The sequence below is a fragment of the Condylura cristata genome, unplaced genomic scaffold (assembly GCF_000260355.1).
Source record: "Condylura cristata isolate star-nosed mole 26May11 unplaced genomic scaffold, ConCri1.0 scaffold00002, whole genome shotgun sequence".
Lineage (NCBI taxonomy): Eukaryota > Metazoa > Chordata > Mammalia > Eulipotyphla > Talpidae > Condylura > Condylura cristata.
This window is the reverse complement of record NW_004567103.1, coordinates 69,314,780-69,333,532: the sequence shown is the minus strand read 5'-3', so window position 1 is coordinate 69,333,532 and position 18,753 is coordinate 69,314,780. Positions and strand designations below refer to the sequence as shown.

Genomic DNA, 18,753 nt, shown 5'->3' with positions numbered 1-18,753 from the left:
GTTTCATCATGTGGGTCAGCTCTCTGGTAAGCCTGGGATCGAACTGTTACTGCGATGGGTGGCTATATCTTGATAGTGCTGAAACTTTATCCCCTGCACCCCAGGGAAGCCCATTTTTTGAAATATATTTAATTCTAGGAAGTTATAGAAACTACAAAATCAATTTAAGATATGCAGTTTAATGGATATCTAAATATCAAACACTCAAAATAATTTCAAAAAATAACCACAATCAAAATGAGGTAGAGAATATTAGGTTAAGACTTTAGAGATGTAGGTTTCATAAGTCTAAACATGTTTCTACATTTCTTATGTTTTATATTACTGAAGTTAAAGAAACAACAACAACAATAAAAAAGATGTCGGAGAGTGTAGTGAATGATAGCTGCTTCCAGAGAACTTGTCTACTTCTAAGAAGCAGCTGGTCTTTACAAATCCAGAGGGATTCAAAATGACATCCCAAAATATTATATACTGATGAACAGAAAAATGATGCAACCTTGCTGTTACAAAATTAAGTGATAGGTTATGAATTATTAAGACTAACAGTTCTTCAAAAGAGGTTGTGTGTATGTTTGTGTGTATATGCATACACACTGGTATATACAATTCCCAAACATGGAATTTCTTAAAAGATTGTAAGAAATACCTATGTCATCTAAACATGAAAAAGTGAATGTGACAGTGGAAGAGAGGGAAATAGTATCAGAACAGTTGTTTCCTCTATAGCTTATTAAGTAACAACTATTACCTACACTACTCTGTGAAAACATTGGTCAAAGAGCAGCCAACTAAAGAATTAATATGATGACAGAACATGGATAGTGACATTGAATAAAATCAGTGGTGAGAAATCTAGTCTATTTGATTTCTTTGTTTTTCTTTTTTTTTAATATTTCTTTAGTTTAGAAAGATTTCTTTAGTTTATCAAAACTAATAAAACTAGTAACTAATAAAACTAAAAACTAATAACAAATTGAGATTTTATAGAACTGGGGTACAGGCCAGAGGTGCAGGGATGGTGAGAAGATTTACTAGAGAAAAAGTGGGAAGCAGAACAGGCAAATGGACAAGTACACTGCTGAGGGGAGCAGCAGGCAAGAAAGGAGAGGTCTGCTGCGCTATGTGTGTCACCCCCAGGGCAGGGGGTCAACTTGCACTGAAGTGGCTGTGGCTAGCTTGCAGTGCTGTTCTTCAGCCCACTGTGCCACCACGGATGGCCCATCTATTTCATTTCTATGTATGTAATACTTCTACGTAAACTTTATAGATTGAACAGAATCTATACATTTATACAACTTTATGATTTTAATACTAATAGGATTCTTGATTTACTGAACATGACTAAGGAAACTGATACAAATACAGAAATAATATCTTCACTATAATTTCATAACTTATATCAAAAAGATCAAGTGACATATTTAGGACAGGATGATATATTTTTTTAAAGATTATGTGTACAAGAACTGGGGTGTAGGTCAGAGGTGTGGGAAGGGGGGTAAGAGGCTTCACCAGCGACAGAGTGGGGAGCAGAACAGGCAGATCCACTGAAATAAACTGCTGAGGGGAGCACTGGGGAGGTAAGGAGAGGTCTGTCACGCCATGTGGGTCACTTCCCTGGCCCAGGATCAAACTTGTGCTGCAGTGACTACAGATAGCTTCATAATGCAGCACTTTAACCTGATGCACCACTAGTGAGGTCCCCAGGATGTTTTTTTTTTAATTAGCCTACATTATTTACATTTTAATCTTAAGCACTGACTATCAAGAATGAAAACTAAGATTGTTCTGTTCAACTAGCCTCTAAATCTTTAAGACTAAGCCTGTGTTTCCCTCTAGAATTACCTGGACATTTCAATTCATCTGAATAGTCTCCACAGTCATTAGCTCCATCACATATCCAGGTTGGCAGAACACACAGTGAGGTAGAATTACATCTTATGAACCCTGTGGTTTTCACTCCAAGTTTATAGAAATATGTGCAGTCTGTATTATCTAGAAGGAGGTAAACAGAAATGAAAAACACCTCATCTACAAAGATTATGAGCCTTCAATGTAGGTCACAGAGACACAAAAAGTCAACCTCATTTGAAAAAGTAAATATGCAATTACCTTACACAACAGGGGTTAATTACATATCAATTCTGGAATAGGTTCAGTGAAAAGTTGGACAGTGTTCAATGTAATACCAAAGGTGCCCAGGCATGAACAAACAAAAGGTAGTGGGATATCTTACTGCAGTTCTTTTCATCCGAAGCATCTGCACAATCTATGTTCTGGTTGCACCGTGCTGATCTTGGAATGCAAGTCCCATCTGCACAGCGGAACTCAACAGCGGCACAGGTTGAAACTAGAAAAAAACGGTAAATGATTGCATAGAAGAGGCAGAAAATGACTCCTTGCTTTAACATTTTGAGTATTTAAATCTAGTCATATAATTTTGTCTGGATTTGCTTTTTTAACACAGGGAAGCCATTCCCCTTGACCCATCCCCCCACCCTCAAGTTAGATACTTCACATCTTTCCCTGTCATACAATCCTGTCCTCTGTGGTGGTACATTTGACACTGTATTCCACTCGCCAGTTATCTGCTTGTTGCTCCCCCACTTAACTGTAAGTCCCACAAAAGCAGGGACTTTGTGTCTTGTTTGCTTACAATTATACTGGGCTGCAACTGAGAGAACATGTAAGAATCTAATGGTGCTAAAAATATGTTCTACTTTTAACTTGAACAGTACAAAGTTATGCACTAAGCAATATCTACACCAAGCATACAGAGGAATCCCGGTCTGGTTGCTAAGAAGTAGACAGAGAATGAAGTGAGAAAGCATTGGCCATTTGCTTTGTTAAATAGAAGGAATAGATCAATACCACTAGCAAGTGATCCATGTTTTGTGTATTCTCTTACATAGGCATGCACTAACGCTTGGTTTAAGAATACAGATATCTTATGCCAAGAAACATAAATGTGCTGTGATTTGTTCCTATTGCTGGTAAGGGTTTTCTAATTCTCTGCTATGTTTATGTAAAAATTTGTTTCAACAAGCTATTGTCATAACTATGCACTTCATATACAGTAGCTATTCTTAATAATATATTTCTTTTATATTCCTTTCTATGTTGCTTATACATGCATTACTATCTAATGGTTTCCAACAATATGTTGTAAACAGGTACATAGCATCCTTTGTGTATTAGATTACTATAGGGGAGATTTTTATTCCAAATTCAAATTGCTACAGGTTGATTATGTTAATGTACAACCTGAAGGGCTCTTTTATGATTTTTACTTTATACACTTTTACTAGTGTTATTTTAAAAAGCCCATTTGTTTAATAAACAGAAATTGCATCAATTGTAAATGTTAAAATACTACCTTAAAATATGTAAATTTTACTCAAGGGTGTATATGTCATTTGTATTTCATAATGTACTCTTCTTATTATATTTAAGTATATCATGCAATTGTATACTTGTTTTTAATGATGATTAGAATGCCTTATGCACAATTAGCAATTATAATTGCCTCATTGTTTCTTCATTAAATATAACATCTTATCATGTGAAATAGATATAATAAGTAGAGGTAAATATACTATGCCAAAGAGTAAAACAATACACTTTTTTTTTTGTCCATAAAAGTGAAATCTTCTTCTCTATTACATTTACCATTAAATATTTTTAAATGGAGTATATAACATAGTAAATAATGATATTTACATCTTTGAATTTGCTATTAATTAGCAGTTTCCAATGAAGAGAATGTGCTTCGAGAGATTCCTTATAATTCTTTTATTGGAAGACAGGAAAATTCATTTATCTAAGAAACATTGTAGATAGTGTTGCTCTCCTCTCTAAAAGTGTCCAAAATGTTATCTCATAATGGACTTGAAATTCTATCTTATACTTGAGTTAGAATTTAGGATACCAGAAATATTTCAGCGAGGACAATTACAACTGATTCTACTATTCTTATCTGTCTCTCCAAGTTTCTGCAGAGAATCCTCTGTATATATGGCAGGAATTTGATCTGGATGGATACTGGGGGAAGATAGAGCTGAGAATATAGTAATGATACTTCAGATCATCAAAGAGTACTGGTAATTTAGGTACTTAGGTATTTCAAAAATAGTGGTGCAACTTTGGGGTAGAAAAATAAAGTACTTGTGAGTAAAATAGATAAATGAGGCAAGAATAACACATTTTAGATGTATTTCTGGGAGGAAGAATGACATGAGGAGAGGAACTCTGATCATATTGGAGGGGGAAACTAATTTTTATTTTGAGAAGTATGTTTAAGTGATAATATTTAAGCATGGGTAAAAGGACAAAGTAGGAAGCCAGAAGAACTGAGTTAAAGTTAGATTATTTGCATGTTATATTTTTCTTGAATTTTCCCCATAACTAAAGGGCTAATGGGATTCTTGGAGTATATTACATATGCAAATAAGAACAAATTACTCCTTTACTTCTTTTTCTATCTACACAGATTCCATAGATTGGTATAGACTTGGGGAACCACATGAGAGTTAAATAGTGTGATAAATGTCTATGTTGAAGGATTATTAGTTATAAAATTTCATAAATAGCAGGAACAAAGTAGTTGTGGAGATGAACGTTGCTAGAATTGCTAGGCAAAGAAGTAGAGTACTTTGATGGGAGAAATAGGTAGGGACAGTAGAAACTTAATTTAGTAAGAAATCAAATGTCTTTTCCAAAAGTTCTCCTCTGTTCTTTTAACTGTTTCTTTCTCACTTTGTTTTGGTCAGTCAAGTATTGAATTTTGTTTCACCCTCAGGGTGCTTTTTCAAGGAGAAAGATGCTGGAATCTCTAATTTGTCAAGTGAATATGATAGCTTTCTGACAATTTTTCCTCAGGCTAAAAGTCCTGAAAGAGAGAGAAGAAAATAATGTAGTCCTAATGAAGATAAGCCAAGTGAGAAATACTAGACTTTTCCCTCCAGATAGTCCAAAAGAAAAAAAAGAGGCATATAAAGTATGAGTAATAATGTACCCCAGCCTTATCAGGAATAGTGATGAGATACTATAAAGAAAGATCTGACAGGGATTGTGGATGAAAGGTATAGCAAGAGAGAAACAAATCCATTCTTTTGTTCACATACTTTCTTAAATTTTCTTTTTCGTATACTTTCATTTCTATCAGTTAAAATATTTAAGGAGCTAGGAATGGATTGGCCATCTTGTGGTTCTTGTAAATAACTTAAGTCAATGTTTTCTTTTCCAACTCCCCAACCCAGTAAGTAGCTAAGGGAAATTGACAAGAAAAAAAAAGACAAAAAATAAAAAAAATGCATTACATTTATTGTCATATCTCTCTATATTTTTACTTTCAACTACATATTTTATTTAATCTACTAGTTAGTCTCTAAGAGGATGCAAACCTAGAAGGAATGACAATATTGTCTCTAGGCGTGTGCATCCTTTCCTTTAGATTGAAGTTTGTAGAGTTTTTAAAGTTTTGCTATAAAAATTGAAAGGAAGAAAGAAACAAAACACTAATTTTCTCTCCTTTAAGTAGTCTCAAAAATACCTACGTCCTTAATCTACCTAAGTGTGTTCAGGTGGACCAAGAAGGCTCATGTAGTTCCAAAGGGAATATTTATATTTATCTCGACAGGAAGGAGAGAAGGGATATCATGTACTCTCCCAGAATCTAGTCACTCAACCTTTCACACAACCAGACTGGGAAAACATAATGACAGGCTTTCTGCACACCTCCCCTTATCCACCCTGCTAGCTTGATATCTAAGCTTTCAATCATGAAAGGAACAGCTATAAAGGTGCAGTAAATAAAAGATTTATGAAGATTTGGAAGTTTGCTTTTCCTCCAAAGAAGAAGAAATCAAAAATAATGTGTTGTAACATCCATTTCCACTGTGCAAACAGATTCTCTGTTTTGTGGAATAATATAATAAAACTATTAACATCTAAACCAAACAAACAGACGTGTAATCGTTTTTCAAATAATTTCCAGATAACACTTCCATAGCCTCACTCCATAATGTATTGAAACCTTTGTGCATATATTAATTTTTTATGGTACTAAATTATTCTGTATATTACTTTATGTACATTCAAGCATTACATTTTCTTTAGTTGCAGTGCTTACATATACTCAACAAAGCACTACATCACTGTCTCACACTGACTACAGAATAAGAGGGGTAACAAAAACCCTCCCTTTTCCCTCTCTTAGCTCTTGTGTACTCCTTTTCGTTCATCGTCCTCTATATGCTGTAAGCATCCAGTGTGCATGACAGTCAGAACACATCTGAAGTACTCCTTCTTAAAATACCCTGACTTATGGGGAGTGAAACCAGGAAAATCATCCTCCATAATGTAAAAGGCACCCAACAAGGACAATGTGTGAACATGAGAAAAAAAAAAAAATAAGTCTAGAAGATGCAAGAGTGATGAGCAATTTTTCATTGCCAAGTACAATTTAATTCCAATTTTGGACTTAAAATTTTTGCCTTTGCTGAATCATATTATAGTGTTAACTGATCCTTGTTTCTAAAAATATACATTCTTTATGAAGACCTATATAATAGCTCCCTGGTCTATTTTTCCTTTCACTGGAGTGTTTTTGATCTCTAATTTCAATAGGCAATTCTGATGCAATCCACAAAATATCTACTACTACAAATATCTTCTGAGCTTTCTCTCTTCACTAAGTACAAAATCAATACTTCTGGTCTAAATCTACTACTTGAACTTCAGATCTATACCTATCTGTAAGCCTTTAGAATAATTCCTTCTGAATGTCTATCAGTGCTCCAGTATCAGAATCCAAGCTATATTTAATCTCCCACTAAACACAAACATACCCAGAAAAAAAAAAGCAAACAGATGATATATGACAGATATACAATAAAAATAAATTTATCTTAAGTTGGCAAAAATCCCACAAAAGCAATCTATTCATTTACATGTCTTCTTTATTACCCAAGAATATTTGCTATGGTCATGTTTGAAATAGTGGTATTAGTCCTTAATGCATTTTGCCTTTAAAGTATGCTCCACAAAATGGGAAGATATTTTTATTGGATATAGTTGACTGACATATATTGTTTTATTAGCTCTATGTATACAACTTAATCATTTTATACTTATACATATTGCAAAATGATCACCATAATAAGTCTAGCTATGATCCATCACTATACATAGACACAGAAAAGGTTTATGCTAATTTAATGTATATTCTATTAACAAATTTTAAATATTCAACATAGGTTACTAACCATAGTTACCATGCTAAAATTACATCACCATGACATACTTACTAAATAGCTGGAAGTTAGTACTTTTTAATACACTCACCTCATTTTACCACCTTTATACCTTTATTGCAGTATCTGGCAACTGCCATTCTGTATTCTGTAACAATGAACTGATTATTTATGGGTTTAATTTTACTGGTATCATTTATTTTTCATTTTATATTTGACTAAGATACTCCATTATTTGTCTGTTTCTGATTGATATTTCACATAATGCCCTCAAGGTCTTTTCATGTTGTCATAAATGACAGGATTCTTTCATACTTCTTGATACTTACTATGTTAACATAATAATATATAATGTATATCACATTTTCCTTATCTATTCATTTTTTTTAAAGATTTATTTATTCATACAGAACTGGGGTACAGGCCAGAGATGCGGAGGGTGAGAGAGTTCACCAGAGACAGAGTGGGGAGCAGAACAGGCAGATCGACGAAGTACACTGCTGAGGGGAGCAGCGGGCGGGTCAGGAGAGGTCCGCCACACCATGTGGTCACCTCCGGGGCAGGCGGGAATCGAACTCATGTGGAAGCAGCTTTAGATTCTCAGTGCTGTGCTTTAACCCGCTGCTCCACCAGGTAGGGCCAATCTATTCATTTTTAATACAAATATTTTTAATGAAAATTTATTTTGGAATGATTCAGATTTCAAGAGACCTAAATGCCACCTGAAAATCTTGTCTTAATACTCCAAACACTAGGAAACCATTTTAGTGATTATGTATTGGGGCAGCGGGTTTAAAAAAAAAGGGGGGGTGTAATGTGATTATATAGGTTTTTCCATACATATGTGAAGTTCTTTTCTAAACGAATTTAATAATTCAATTATTATCTCTTTTGTAAGAATTTGGGTAGCTGAGGCACAGATTGGCTAAGTATCTTGATTATAAGGTAAGCCTACTGATTTCACATTAATTACTGTGGGAAAAAGTTATCATGACTAAAAATATAGGAATTAAATGGAATGAGTGAAGGGAGAGAGATCAATTAAAATCTATTGTAAATCCAGACACAAAGTGGATTGAAATGGAAGCTATTTTAAAAAATTGCAAGATCTGTTCATAATGGACATGTGAATGATAAACTGATGAAAAGGTGAACCAAGCATAACACCAATATTTCCTGTCTAATGGTGAGGAAAATGAAGAGGTTATGTGTAAAGCCAAGTTTAAAAAAATGAATTGAGATACTTTTTTAGCAGTCATCTCAGTATTACTCATTCTGGTAGAAATGCCCAATAAAAAAGGAGGAAGAACTAGAGAAGTAAAAAATAATAAAAGTGTGGGCCCTCCCTGGTGCAAATGGTTAAAACACAGCACTATGAGGCTAAAACAGCCACTGTAGCATGAGTTTGATCCCCGGCCAGGGAGGTTAACCATATGGTTTGTCAGACATATCCTGAACTGCTAGTTGCTCCCCTCAGCAGTGTGTATAGTACATCTGCCTATTCTGTTTCCCTCTCTGTCTCTGGTGAATCCTCTCATCCCCCACCTCTGGCCTGTACCTCATTTCTGTACGCATAATCTTTAAAAAAAAAAAGATAACAAGTGTGAAGTGAGTAGAAAAATAGAAACTAGAAACAGACATACTTTTCATTTAATTCCAATAACTCTTCTCACTAGCATTTACCAAGACTTGGTACATAGACCTTATTAGGTTTTATGTGCCAAAATGATGAAAATGTGAGTTCTCCGGAACACTCCTTGGAAAAGGTGAAGAAAGACTTAACATAATACTATTCCTTGACTGATGCAATAGACATTACCTTTACAGTCTAATTCATCAGAGTTGTCTCCACAGTCATTTTCACCATCACATAACTTGCTGTGAGGGATGCAGCGACGATTGTAGCAGGGCTTGAAACCTTTTCGACAGCTTCTGTTTTCTTATACATAAAAGGTAGAAATAGAAGAATAGTTTTATTAAAATCAATTATAAATGAGATTTTACGCATACTAACTTCATTTTGAAACTATAAAAAAAGGCACTGGGTGGTATCAAAGTTCTAGATTAAAACAGTCATGTATTACCAAGTGGGTCACTAACTAAGTCTTTGAGCCTAAATGTTTTAACTCCAACAAGTCATACTTAGAAATCTCTTCAAATTAAAACCGCATTATTGCTTCTGACATGTCTGTCAGGTGGCATAGAAATAAAAATATCACATATTCAATTTTGAAGAAATAAATCTTTACCTCAAAAAGGATAAAATCACTCTAATACCTAGTTTCTCTCTCCTTTGCATGTTGCAAGGATTTGATAACAACAACAAAAAAAAAGTGGTAAAAAACATAGTCCTGAATCAATATTCAATATTTTCCTTAATTATCATCTAAAAGTGTCTATTCTACTCAGAATTACCTTTTGAACTCATTAACCTTTTTAAAATATAATTTCTTTTTTAAAAATATTCATTTATTTATTTAAATTTATTTATGCATAAAAGAGCTAGGTGTAGGCAAGAAGTATGGGTAGTGAGAGGATTCACTAGAGACAGAGTGGGGAGCAGAACAGGCAGATCTAGTGAAATATATTGTAAAGGGAGCAGCAGGCAAGACAGGAGAGGTCTGCTACACCATGAAAGATATCCCCTTGGCCAGGGATCAACTTTAGGCCACAGTGTCAATGGCATGATAATGCTGAGACTTAACCATTGTGCCACCAGGGAAGCCCTAAACTCTTAATCTTTTTTTGATTATTTTTATGTAATTTATTTATATATTTTATATCATTGCTCACTTTAGTACAAATTTTGCTTTCTCCTCACAGATGTAGTCCCCATAGAGACTGCCCACTACCATTTAACCTCTATTAATCTTTTTAAAATTTATTTATTTATACATATAAGAACGGGGTGTAGGCCAGAAATATGGAGAGATGAGAGGATTCACCAGAGACACAGTGGGGAGCAGAACAGGTCAATCAACTGAAATATACTGTAGGGGGTGCAGCAGGTAAGACAGGAGAGGAATGTTGCTTCATGTGGGACCTCCCTCGCTGAGGATTGAACTCAGGCTGCAATGTCTTGAGGAGAGCTTTACAGTGCTGCGCTTTAACCCCTTTTGGCACCAGGGATGCACACCTTTATTAATCTTAATAGGTTTTCCTTAAACATTCTGATTTGGGTAAGAAGCTATTGCTTATAATAATAATAATAGTTGCTATATTCTAAACAATAATTGTGTTTGTACCAAACTCAATATGAAATATAAATAAACATTCCTTTGTTTATATAATGTGCTCAACCACCTTTTAAGATAGGTTTGCTTTGTAGTGAGAAAGTAAAACTTAGGATAATTACCTTGCATAGGCTAGTTACACACTCGTAGGTTTAGAAACAAAACTTCAATCTTAGGTGCGATTTCCAAAACCTGGAGTTTCTATCAGGGGTGAACAAATAATAGCTGACAGACCAAATACAGTCTATAAATCTTTTTTTTTTCTTTTTAATGGTTCTAGAGCTAAGAATGAATTTTACTTTTTTAAAGGATTATAAAAAATGAATTTAAAAAATAGAGGGTAGGTGACAAAACCTAAATAGTTGTCAGCTGCTTATTTACAAGTAATTTTTGCTAGCCCCTGTTCACATAAATATAATCAGGATTCTAAGGTGATTAAACATATAAAATATACTCTCAAGTCAATTCACTGTGAATGTTACTTTTTAAGTACATCATTACATTTTTATATGCATTAGTATTTTCATAGTGTACAGAATACTGTCATCATTCAAAAATGGGTTATTTGAGGAAAAGTCCCTAAGATTTCGATTTTAGGTCAGCATGGACAGATTACATATGTTTATCATATTGGCCAATGGTATGCAATTCTACAATGTAGAAATTCTGCCTATGGAGTTTTCCAAGTTCCCACTTCATCTTATTTTATCTTTTTTTTTAGATTATATATTTGTAATTATCACTTAGAAAATAGGACGAATGAGAAAAGTAGAAGACAAATACAGCAATTATTGATATAGATTCCCAAATTTTGTGTAGCATGCAATAGCTAGAGTAAAAATAAATCAAGCTACAAAATAGTATGGATAAATTCTATAACTATTAATCATTGCACAGAAACATACTTCCACGAAAAATCTTTTTTTGTGGTGAGGGTAAATATCAGTTGTTTAATCTGGTCAAGAAATAAATCTGTACTCTTAAGGTCAGGGTAGAGGTTGACTATCATGTGGCAGTATCTACAGTGGAGCAGTTGTAAGAAAATTACAGCCCTGATGGAAACCAAAGTCTCTGCAGACATTCTTTATACCTAAAGACAATACAAAAGAGCTAATCCTAGAGCCAAAAAAAAAAAGTATGTATAAGACTTTGATATCATTCCAATGCATAACTGATTGATGCTGAAACTTTGCTTCAGAGTAAACCTGCAAATATCCACATATAGTTGATTTTACTGAATTACATTTTTATGAGTCTACACCTAAAAACTATTGCTAACAATAAATAAGTAAGCAGCTGATGGACAGGCAATTGTTACATTTTAATTTTAATTTCATGGTTGGCTAACCATGAGGAAATCTTACACAGAATATCATGGTAATTAGATAGAAAATAAGGTACCCCATTTGAACAAGAGCAAAACCAATTAGATTTGGATCTACATATTAGTGAGAGTTATTATGAAAATATCAAGTAAGCTAAATGGAGACAAATCAACCTAAAATTGTTACGAATTAAAACTTCTCTATGAAAAAAATCAAGTCACAAATTAGACACTTACCACAGTAGAGCAGCTTTTCATCTGATTTATCCTTGCAGTGCGGAATGCCATCACAGGTGAGCTGGTAGTTAACACACTCACCATTTCCACACTCAAACTCTGAATAAATGTTACAGGAGGAATTTTTAGCTGCAAGACAAAAAGTCACTGTACATATACCAGGCCTTTATTTTTTAAATTCCATAATAATTGTTTCTCTCAATAATACTAGTAAAAGTAACATGAAGTCCAGCTACCTAAATATAAAACCTAATAAAAGACAACTGGTTTATGGCCTTATACAAAATTAACAGAGACACTTGGTTGTTGTCATCTTATCTTCCTTTTTAAAATTTTTTGGGAGTTGCCTGACTTTTTCTCTATGGCCATTTGCTTATTTTTTAAAATTGTTTGATATTTACATGGATATGGTCAAAAGGAGCTTAAATTTGGATAATGATATTTATTTTCTAGCACCTTATAAAAATTTAAAGACAGTTAAATAAACTTTGTACATACTGAGAATGCTTTTATGTTTTCTTACTATTATATTTATTTTATATTCTTCAATATATTGAAATTTTCCAGTAAACAGAGTTCTCAAAGTTGAATGTTGACTCAATTTATCTCACTTCAATGAATGTTTCCTATTCCCCTCCCCAGCAAGTGGTCTCTCTCCTCAACTACCTTCAGAAGAAACTTCTATGCTTTCTTTTCATCAGCGAGGTACACTGTCCCTGGTGAGAGGTATGGGGAAGAGATACTTTGGTCCTGCCATACTTGGTCAGCATCCAGAGGATGGTATGTGGAGGACAGTTGTAATCTGGTAGTAGGTGCTTTAGGCTCTGCCATCTCTAAATGTTAGGGTCCCCATAAGAAATTAAAATCTGAATTACATGTGGATTCACCAAGTTTTAGGACAGTACAACAAGACACACAAATACAAAAAAAGAAAGAAAGAAAAACCTTTCAACTAGATTTTTTCATTAATGGAGTGTTAAATATGTGACTGCTGTTTTAGAAAGGTATATCTTAGGGGATTGGATTTAATTTTATACGTAATAAATTTGCTAAAAAACTTTTGGAATCCAATTTTTGGGTGTGTAATGTGTTGTTTATTTGCTATACTCACTCCATTGCCTCTTAAATAATTAAACAGAGAAATTCAGTCATGGTAATTATATTGGAGCTAATTAAAATTCATTTATCTTTACTAATGCAGGAAACATAGTTTAATTTTATAATTAACATCAATTTCTTTTGAAGCTTTATTTCAGAAATATTAAAAAGCCACTAATACTATTTAATATTTTCTGTTTTATTTATTATTTATACAATTAACTCATTTTGACAAAATATCTTCTACCAATTAATAGATTTATATATCCATCTATCTCACAAAATCTTCCAATTATAGCAAAACTCTCCAAATATTTTTTTTTTCTTTGTGCAGTTTAAATTTCACAGGTAAGAGAAATTAAAAAGAACTGAAAATCTACAGACAGTATTAAACACTATTAAAGAACTTAAAAGAGCAAGTGTTAGAGGGTACTGAATTATTGCACACAATCACATTAGATTATAAACTGAATAGAATTCAGTCATTCATTGAGATTATATTGACATTACCAATTTATTTTGTTTATTTGAGACACATACTATTTAATTTCTGATTTCTATGGAATATTTATCATTGTGATGGGAAATGACCTGAAATTTGCTTTTATCATTATTATGTATTTGAGGGAAAACCAAAAATTAGTCACTATATGTAACCTTTATTATGATGAAAGAAACATTGCATGAGTACAATTCTTTCTTAGGTAGGTAGATTTGATGAAATAGTGGGTATTTCTGGTGCTTCTAAAAACAAAAACAATGTGGTTGTTTTTCTCTCATTCTCTTACACATTAATTATTTTTATCTAGATATATTTGCCATTTTTATTTCTTTATGCTTATTGATAAGGTAAGTAATATTCTGTAAAACAAAATTGCATAATCTTTTTGTCAAGAGATATGATAACAAATGTTTTCCTCCTTTGCCTTTAGGTAGGTATTAATAAATAGTGTTGTACTCCTTTAAAACAGTCATTATCATTACTGAACGTCTATGGGTGAACTATTCAGATGTGGACACAGATATTCCAGAAACATCCTCATTATCCAAAAACAGATTTAACAAGAAGCCAATATTTAATTTCTGATGTCTCTGTCAGACCATACAATTTCAGTATAAATGCACACTGCATAGAATATACTCTTGCAAAGTTTTGTAAGCTCTAAGGAATACAATATGTTCTACAGTTTCATCTGGATGCAACTATCTGGATTAAAGCACATTGTATTTGATTCATTCCCTCTCATCAATAGAGAAGAACAGGTGGCTTAAAAGAGACAGATGCATCTAATCTGTTTTGTAGCAAGGACAGGCATCCACTAAATACAAATAAACCTTTGCTGTTTTACTAAAGTTATTGTTTTCCTACTGGCCTGTTGTGACCTGTGAAAGAATCATGAATGATTCTAAAGCATGGTTAACATTCCAGGCTTACAGATGGCATCTGATTCAGGCCATTACAGCTGAAACCACAAGGGCAAACTAAGCAAGAGTTTAAGCAATTTCTAAACAATTCAGAGTGTATTAGGTGATGTAAAGACAGGAATTTGTGGTCCAAATTACTGAAATTGGGTATCCTCATTTAAAATTCACTGACTAATTGTATCGCTCACTTATTTGTTTTGACATAGTCTTAAATACAATCATTTTGCTAAAAAGTACACTTTTGCATTATGGTACCCATATACAAGATGACAAGATATGTACAGTTCCTTAATTAAGTACAGAGTTTAGGTAAAATGTTTATTGTAAATTATGGTCAAAGTGTTCATGTTAAAGAGTTGATAAAAGAGGCAATACTCCGGTAGACAAAGATGAAAGTAGATAAAGATGAAACAAAATATAGCATCTGATTATTTAGGTTTATAATGTACAAATTTCATCTTTTGATTTTCTAAGATAAAAAAAATCTGAGATGAGGAAATAGAGACAAAAAAAATGACATTGACACATATTGATATCGAGTTCATCGTTTCCGAGTTAGCTCTCTCTCATTTTTCTTATACACAAACAGTCCTACAGTTAAAAAGAAATTAACCTTCTTTATCTTGCTGGCTAATTTTTCTTGGCAGTATTGGAACACTTGAACCCTTATTTATTTTGGAAACAGTTCTGGAAATCTAGCTGCTAATAAGTGTATACTGTAATGGTACTAATTAAAGATCGTAAAGCCTTTGGGAGGTATAAACATCATGCAAGGGTGCAATGTTACATTCTTAATTAACAGTTTGGAAATGATTACAAGTAAGTTGCACAAGCCATTTTCTCTCATTTACATACTGTGATGGACTGTGAGTGGTTTTACTACAAAGGATACTGATCTTCTTCTGCCTGGATATTGGTCACATTAGCTTTAGTTCATTTTGCTACTGACTGAATTTTCAAAGTCACAACCACAAGTTTTCACATGCTTATTACATGTAGGCATTTTTCTACCTAGCATCTGTTAGCCCATGGTGTGTGGATACGTTACCACTGGTTATGAGTATGTAGCATATGGTTCTATAAGTAGTATGGTAAACTGAGTTCTTTTTAGAATAGGAGGTATTACAGAAGAACACAATTTCATGAGTATACTAAAACTCAATGTTCATATGCACCATTCTGAGCAGTTCTATCTCATTTAAATTATCTTTACTTACTCACACATCTGTTGTCATCTAGCAATATTCGATCCCCCCTACAGGAACAATTCACTCTCCCATCAGGAGTTAAAAGACATAGGTCATGGCAACCTCCATTCAATAATGCACATGGAGAAAGTTCACCTGCAAGAGCAAACTTATTGGTGATATTTGTATGGAATTTCTAATGTATATCAGATATAAACAGTAAGTACTCAAAAGTCTCAACAATAAAGATTTAGGACTTCCAAAACTTCAAAATTTCTAAAAGATAAGAACATCAGGAAAATAAGTAACACAAAACACTCTAACAACACACTTGCAAAGGATGCTATGGTGTGAAATGACCTACTAACACTAGAAATTGTGTGGATACTGCCAATGACAAATTTCTAGGTATTCTAGGATTTTAAAAAAGAATTTTTAAGCCCAAAGTTTTTTTTTTAAATTAAAATCAAACATTAATCTCATAGAAGCAATCTGAGTGCTCAAAGGAGTGATAGAATCCCCGAAACCACTTCAATGATTTGTTCTTCTGATAATAAATTAAAAAACACAGACGTTTCCTTAAACCTTACAGATAATTTTGATATGTCAAATAATATTTCCAATAAGTCTACCTAGGTACTATCTCCTTTACTCTAAGAACACAAAGTCCAGGTATTATAAAACATAGTGTAGTGCCAACCCTGCAGGCTGGCAAGGCAGGCAGGCAAAGTAGAGGGGCCAGGGCTGGGGAGGGGTCACTAGGAAGAAGGCAGGAAACTGAGCTTTCAGACCATACCATTTTTCCTCTTTTTCTGTGGGTTCTCTAGCACTCACTTTTGGTCTTGCCTTTTCTGTAGTCACTCATCCTCTCATAACTATCCTCTCTGAGTGAGGCCACCTGTTTACCTGACTAGGCTCAGGCATGCACATTTACTCATGTTTTCACACCCGTACTACATGTGTCTGCCATCAGGCAGGAATGCCCTGGACTGACAAGCCTGAGCACTTCCTGCATTAGCAGAATCAAGCCTGCTTATGAAAGCCATAGAGGCTAGGAGTGTAAAAAGTCTGACCAGGGCCCTCCCTGCTGGCACAGTAGGTTAAATCACAGCACTAAGAAACTAAAGCCACTTCAGCATAAGTTTGACCCCCGCCCGGAGCCTGACCCGCCTGCTGCATATCTCAGCAGTGTACTTTATCAGTCTGCTTGTTCTGCTCCCCACTCTGTCTCTGATGAATCCTCTCACTGCCCCTGCCCCTCTGGCTTGTACCTCAGTTCTGTATGCATAAGTAAATAAATCTTTAAAAAAAAAATAGTCTGACCAATTCACTTACCCTACACATAGACTTGTGAGCAATTATGTAATTCTAAAATGTGCATTTTATCATTAACTTACAACTATTTGTGTCATTGGCAACAGCGATGATTCCCATCGGTTGATGTGGAATATCTGAACGAAGAATTTTTGTGTCTCCTCCTGTGTATTTGTTGGAACGCAGGATAGCTCTTCTCCCCCAGTCTGACCAGAAGATGTAATTGTCATAAACAACAAGGCTGAGGAAAGTCCCTGGCCCAGATTTGACAATCACCTGGAATAAATGGAAAGATATTTTATTGAAGGTAGTGACACCTATTTTGTAAATGGTTAAGAGTAATTTTAGTAATAGAAATCATGATAAAAATACATTTCACTAAATATTACCATACTATGTTCTATAATTTGTTTGAAATATTTTAATTATTCTTAACATTTGGTATATTTTTCCTTAACATTTGTAGGATAGTATTTAATATTCATTCAGCTTTATAAACAAAAGGCATTGACATTTTAAAACCGAGTTGTCAAGTCAGGAATATATGATTAACTTTTATAACTAGCAGGGATGTATTATTTCAATTAAGGAAACATCAGATATATACTAAACACTCATTATCTCTCAGAGCTATATATGGCAGAATACAAAGAATTATAAGATCCAGTTTATTCTTTCAGGAAACTTATACAAGTGATAGCTATAAAAATATAAAGGTAAAGACCAAACTTCAATTCAGATCAGGATGTAATTAAAGGCACTAGATTTACCTTTGCAATAAAACAATTGAAAATAAAACAGCATGAAATGAGCCTTTTCAGTGCACTGGGCACTAGGTAAGAAAGAACAGTGATTCTTAGGTAATAGGAAAGAAATTGAGTGAATCCCATCACGGCTGGCTTACAACCAGAGACATTCCAGGGTGCAAAGCAGCAGACAAGAACTCAATAAAGCCCAGAGAATTTCCAGAATAGATGGAGCTGAGAGTTATGGTAGGATAATATGGTTAGATCTCACAGAGCTTAGGGTCACAAAATTGGAGACTATGGCAGAGAGAGAATTTGGATGTGGCACAGCATTCTCAATATTCATGTGAGTATTAAGTGCATGAGCATTTATTTGATGTAACTTCTCCAGGTGGTAAAAAATCACAGGGAAGTGGAAGAGTTCCTAAATTTCACCTGGGTTTAAGGGTAGAGCTTACTAATGCCAGGCAAATTTGAATACTTTATAATTTATGCAACTCAGAGTAGACACATGAAGGGTCTTGGCTCAGCTGGGTGAAATAATTAACTCTAAATGCTATTCTACACTTGTCTAACAAAAGTTAAAAATGAGACCTGAAAGCATCAAACTGTTTCAATTGTTTGTAGCTCAACTGTTTCTCAGGAAAAAAAGTTCAGGAATTTTAAAAAGAGTACAAAAATTGTCCTCTATATTAGTTACTATGGAAGCAAAGATAAAAAAAAAATCTTAAATCAATGAGCTCATCGACCACCTTAAAAACTACATGAAAATACACAAAATCTAGCTCAAAATCAAGAAAAAGAAAAGATCAGAAGAAAAATAGAAAAAATCAAGAAACTGAAAAACATAAAAACAATAGAGAAAAATCATAATCCATACAATAAAAAGTCTTTTAAACTCAATAAAATGATAATATCAAATTATGAAGCAGG

The 18,753-nt window shown here is 33.8% G+C and overlaps 1 protein-coding gene across 1 annotated transcript in view; it reads right to left on the bottom strand.

Moving 5' to 3' along the window:
• LRP1B (low density lipoprotein receptor-related protein 1B) overlaps positions 1-18,753 on the bottom strand; it is a 1,583,276-nt gene that overhangs the window by 239,633 nt on the left and 1,324,890 nt on the right. The window contains exons 29-34 of the mRNA XM_012727834.1: positions 17,158-17,350; positions 15,791-15,916; positions 12,051-12,179; positions 9,076-9,195; positions 2,240-2,353; positions 1,849-1,998 (exon numbers count right to left, since the gene is read on the bottom strand). Of these exons, the coding sequence (XP_012583288.1) occupies positions 1,849-1,998; positions 2,240-2,353; positions 9,076-9,195; positions 12,051-12,179; positions 15,791-15,916; positions 17,158-17,350 (832 nt within the window). The remainder of the gene's footprint in view (positions 1-1,848; positions 1,999-2,239; positions 2,354-9,075; positions 9,196-12,050; positions 12,180-15,790; positions 15,917-17,157; positions 17,351-18,753) is intronic.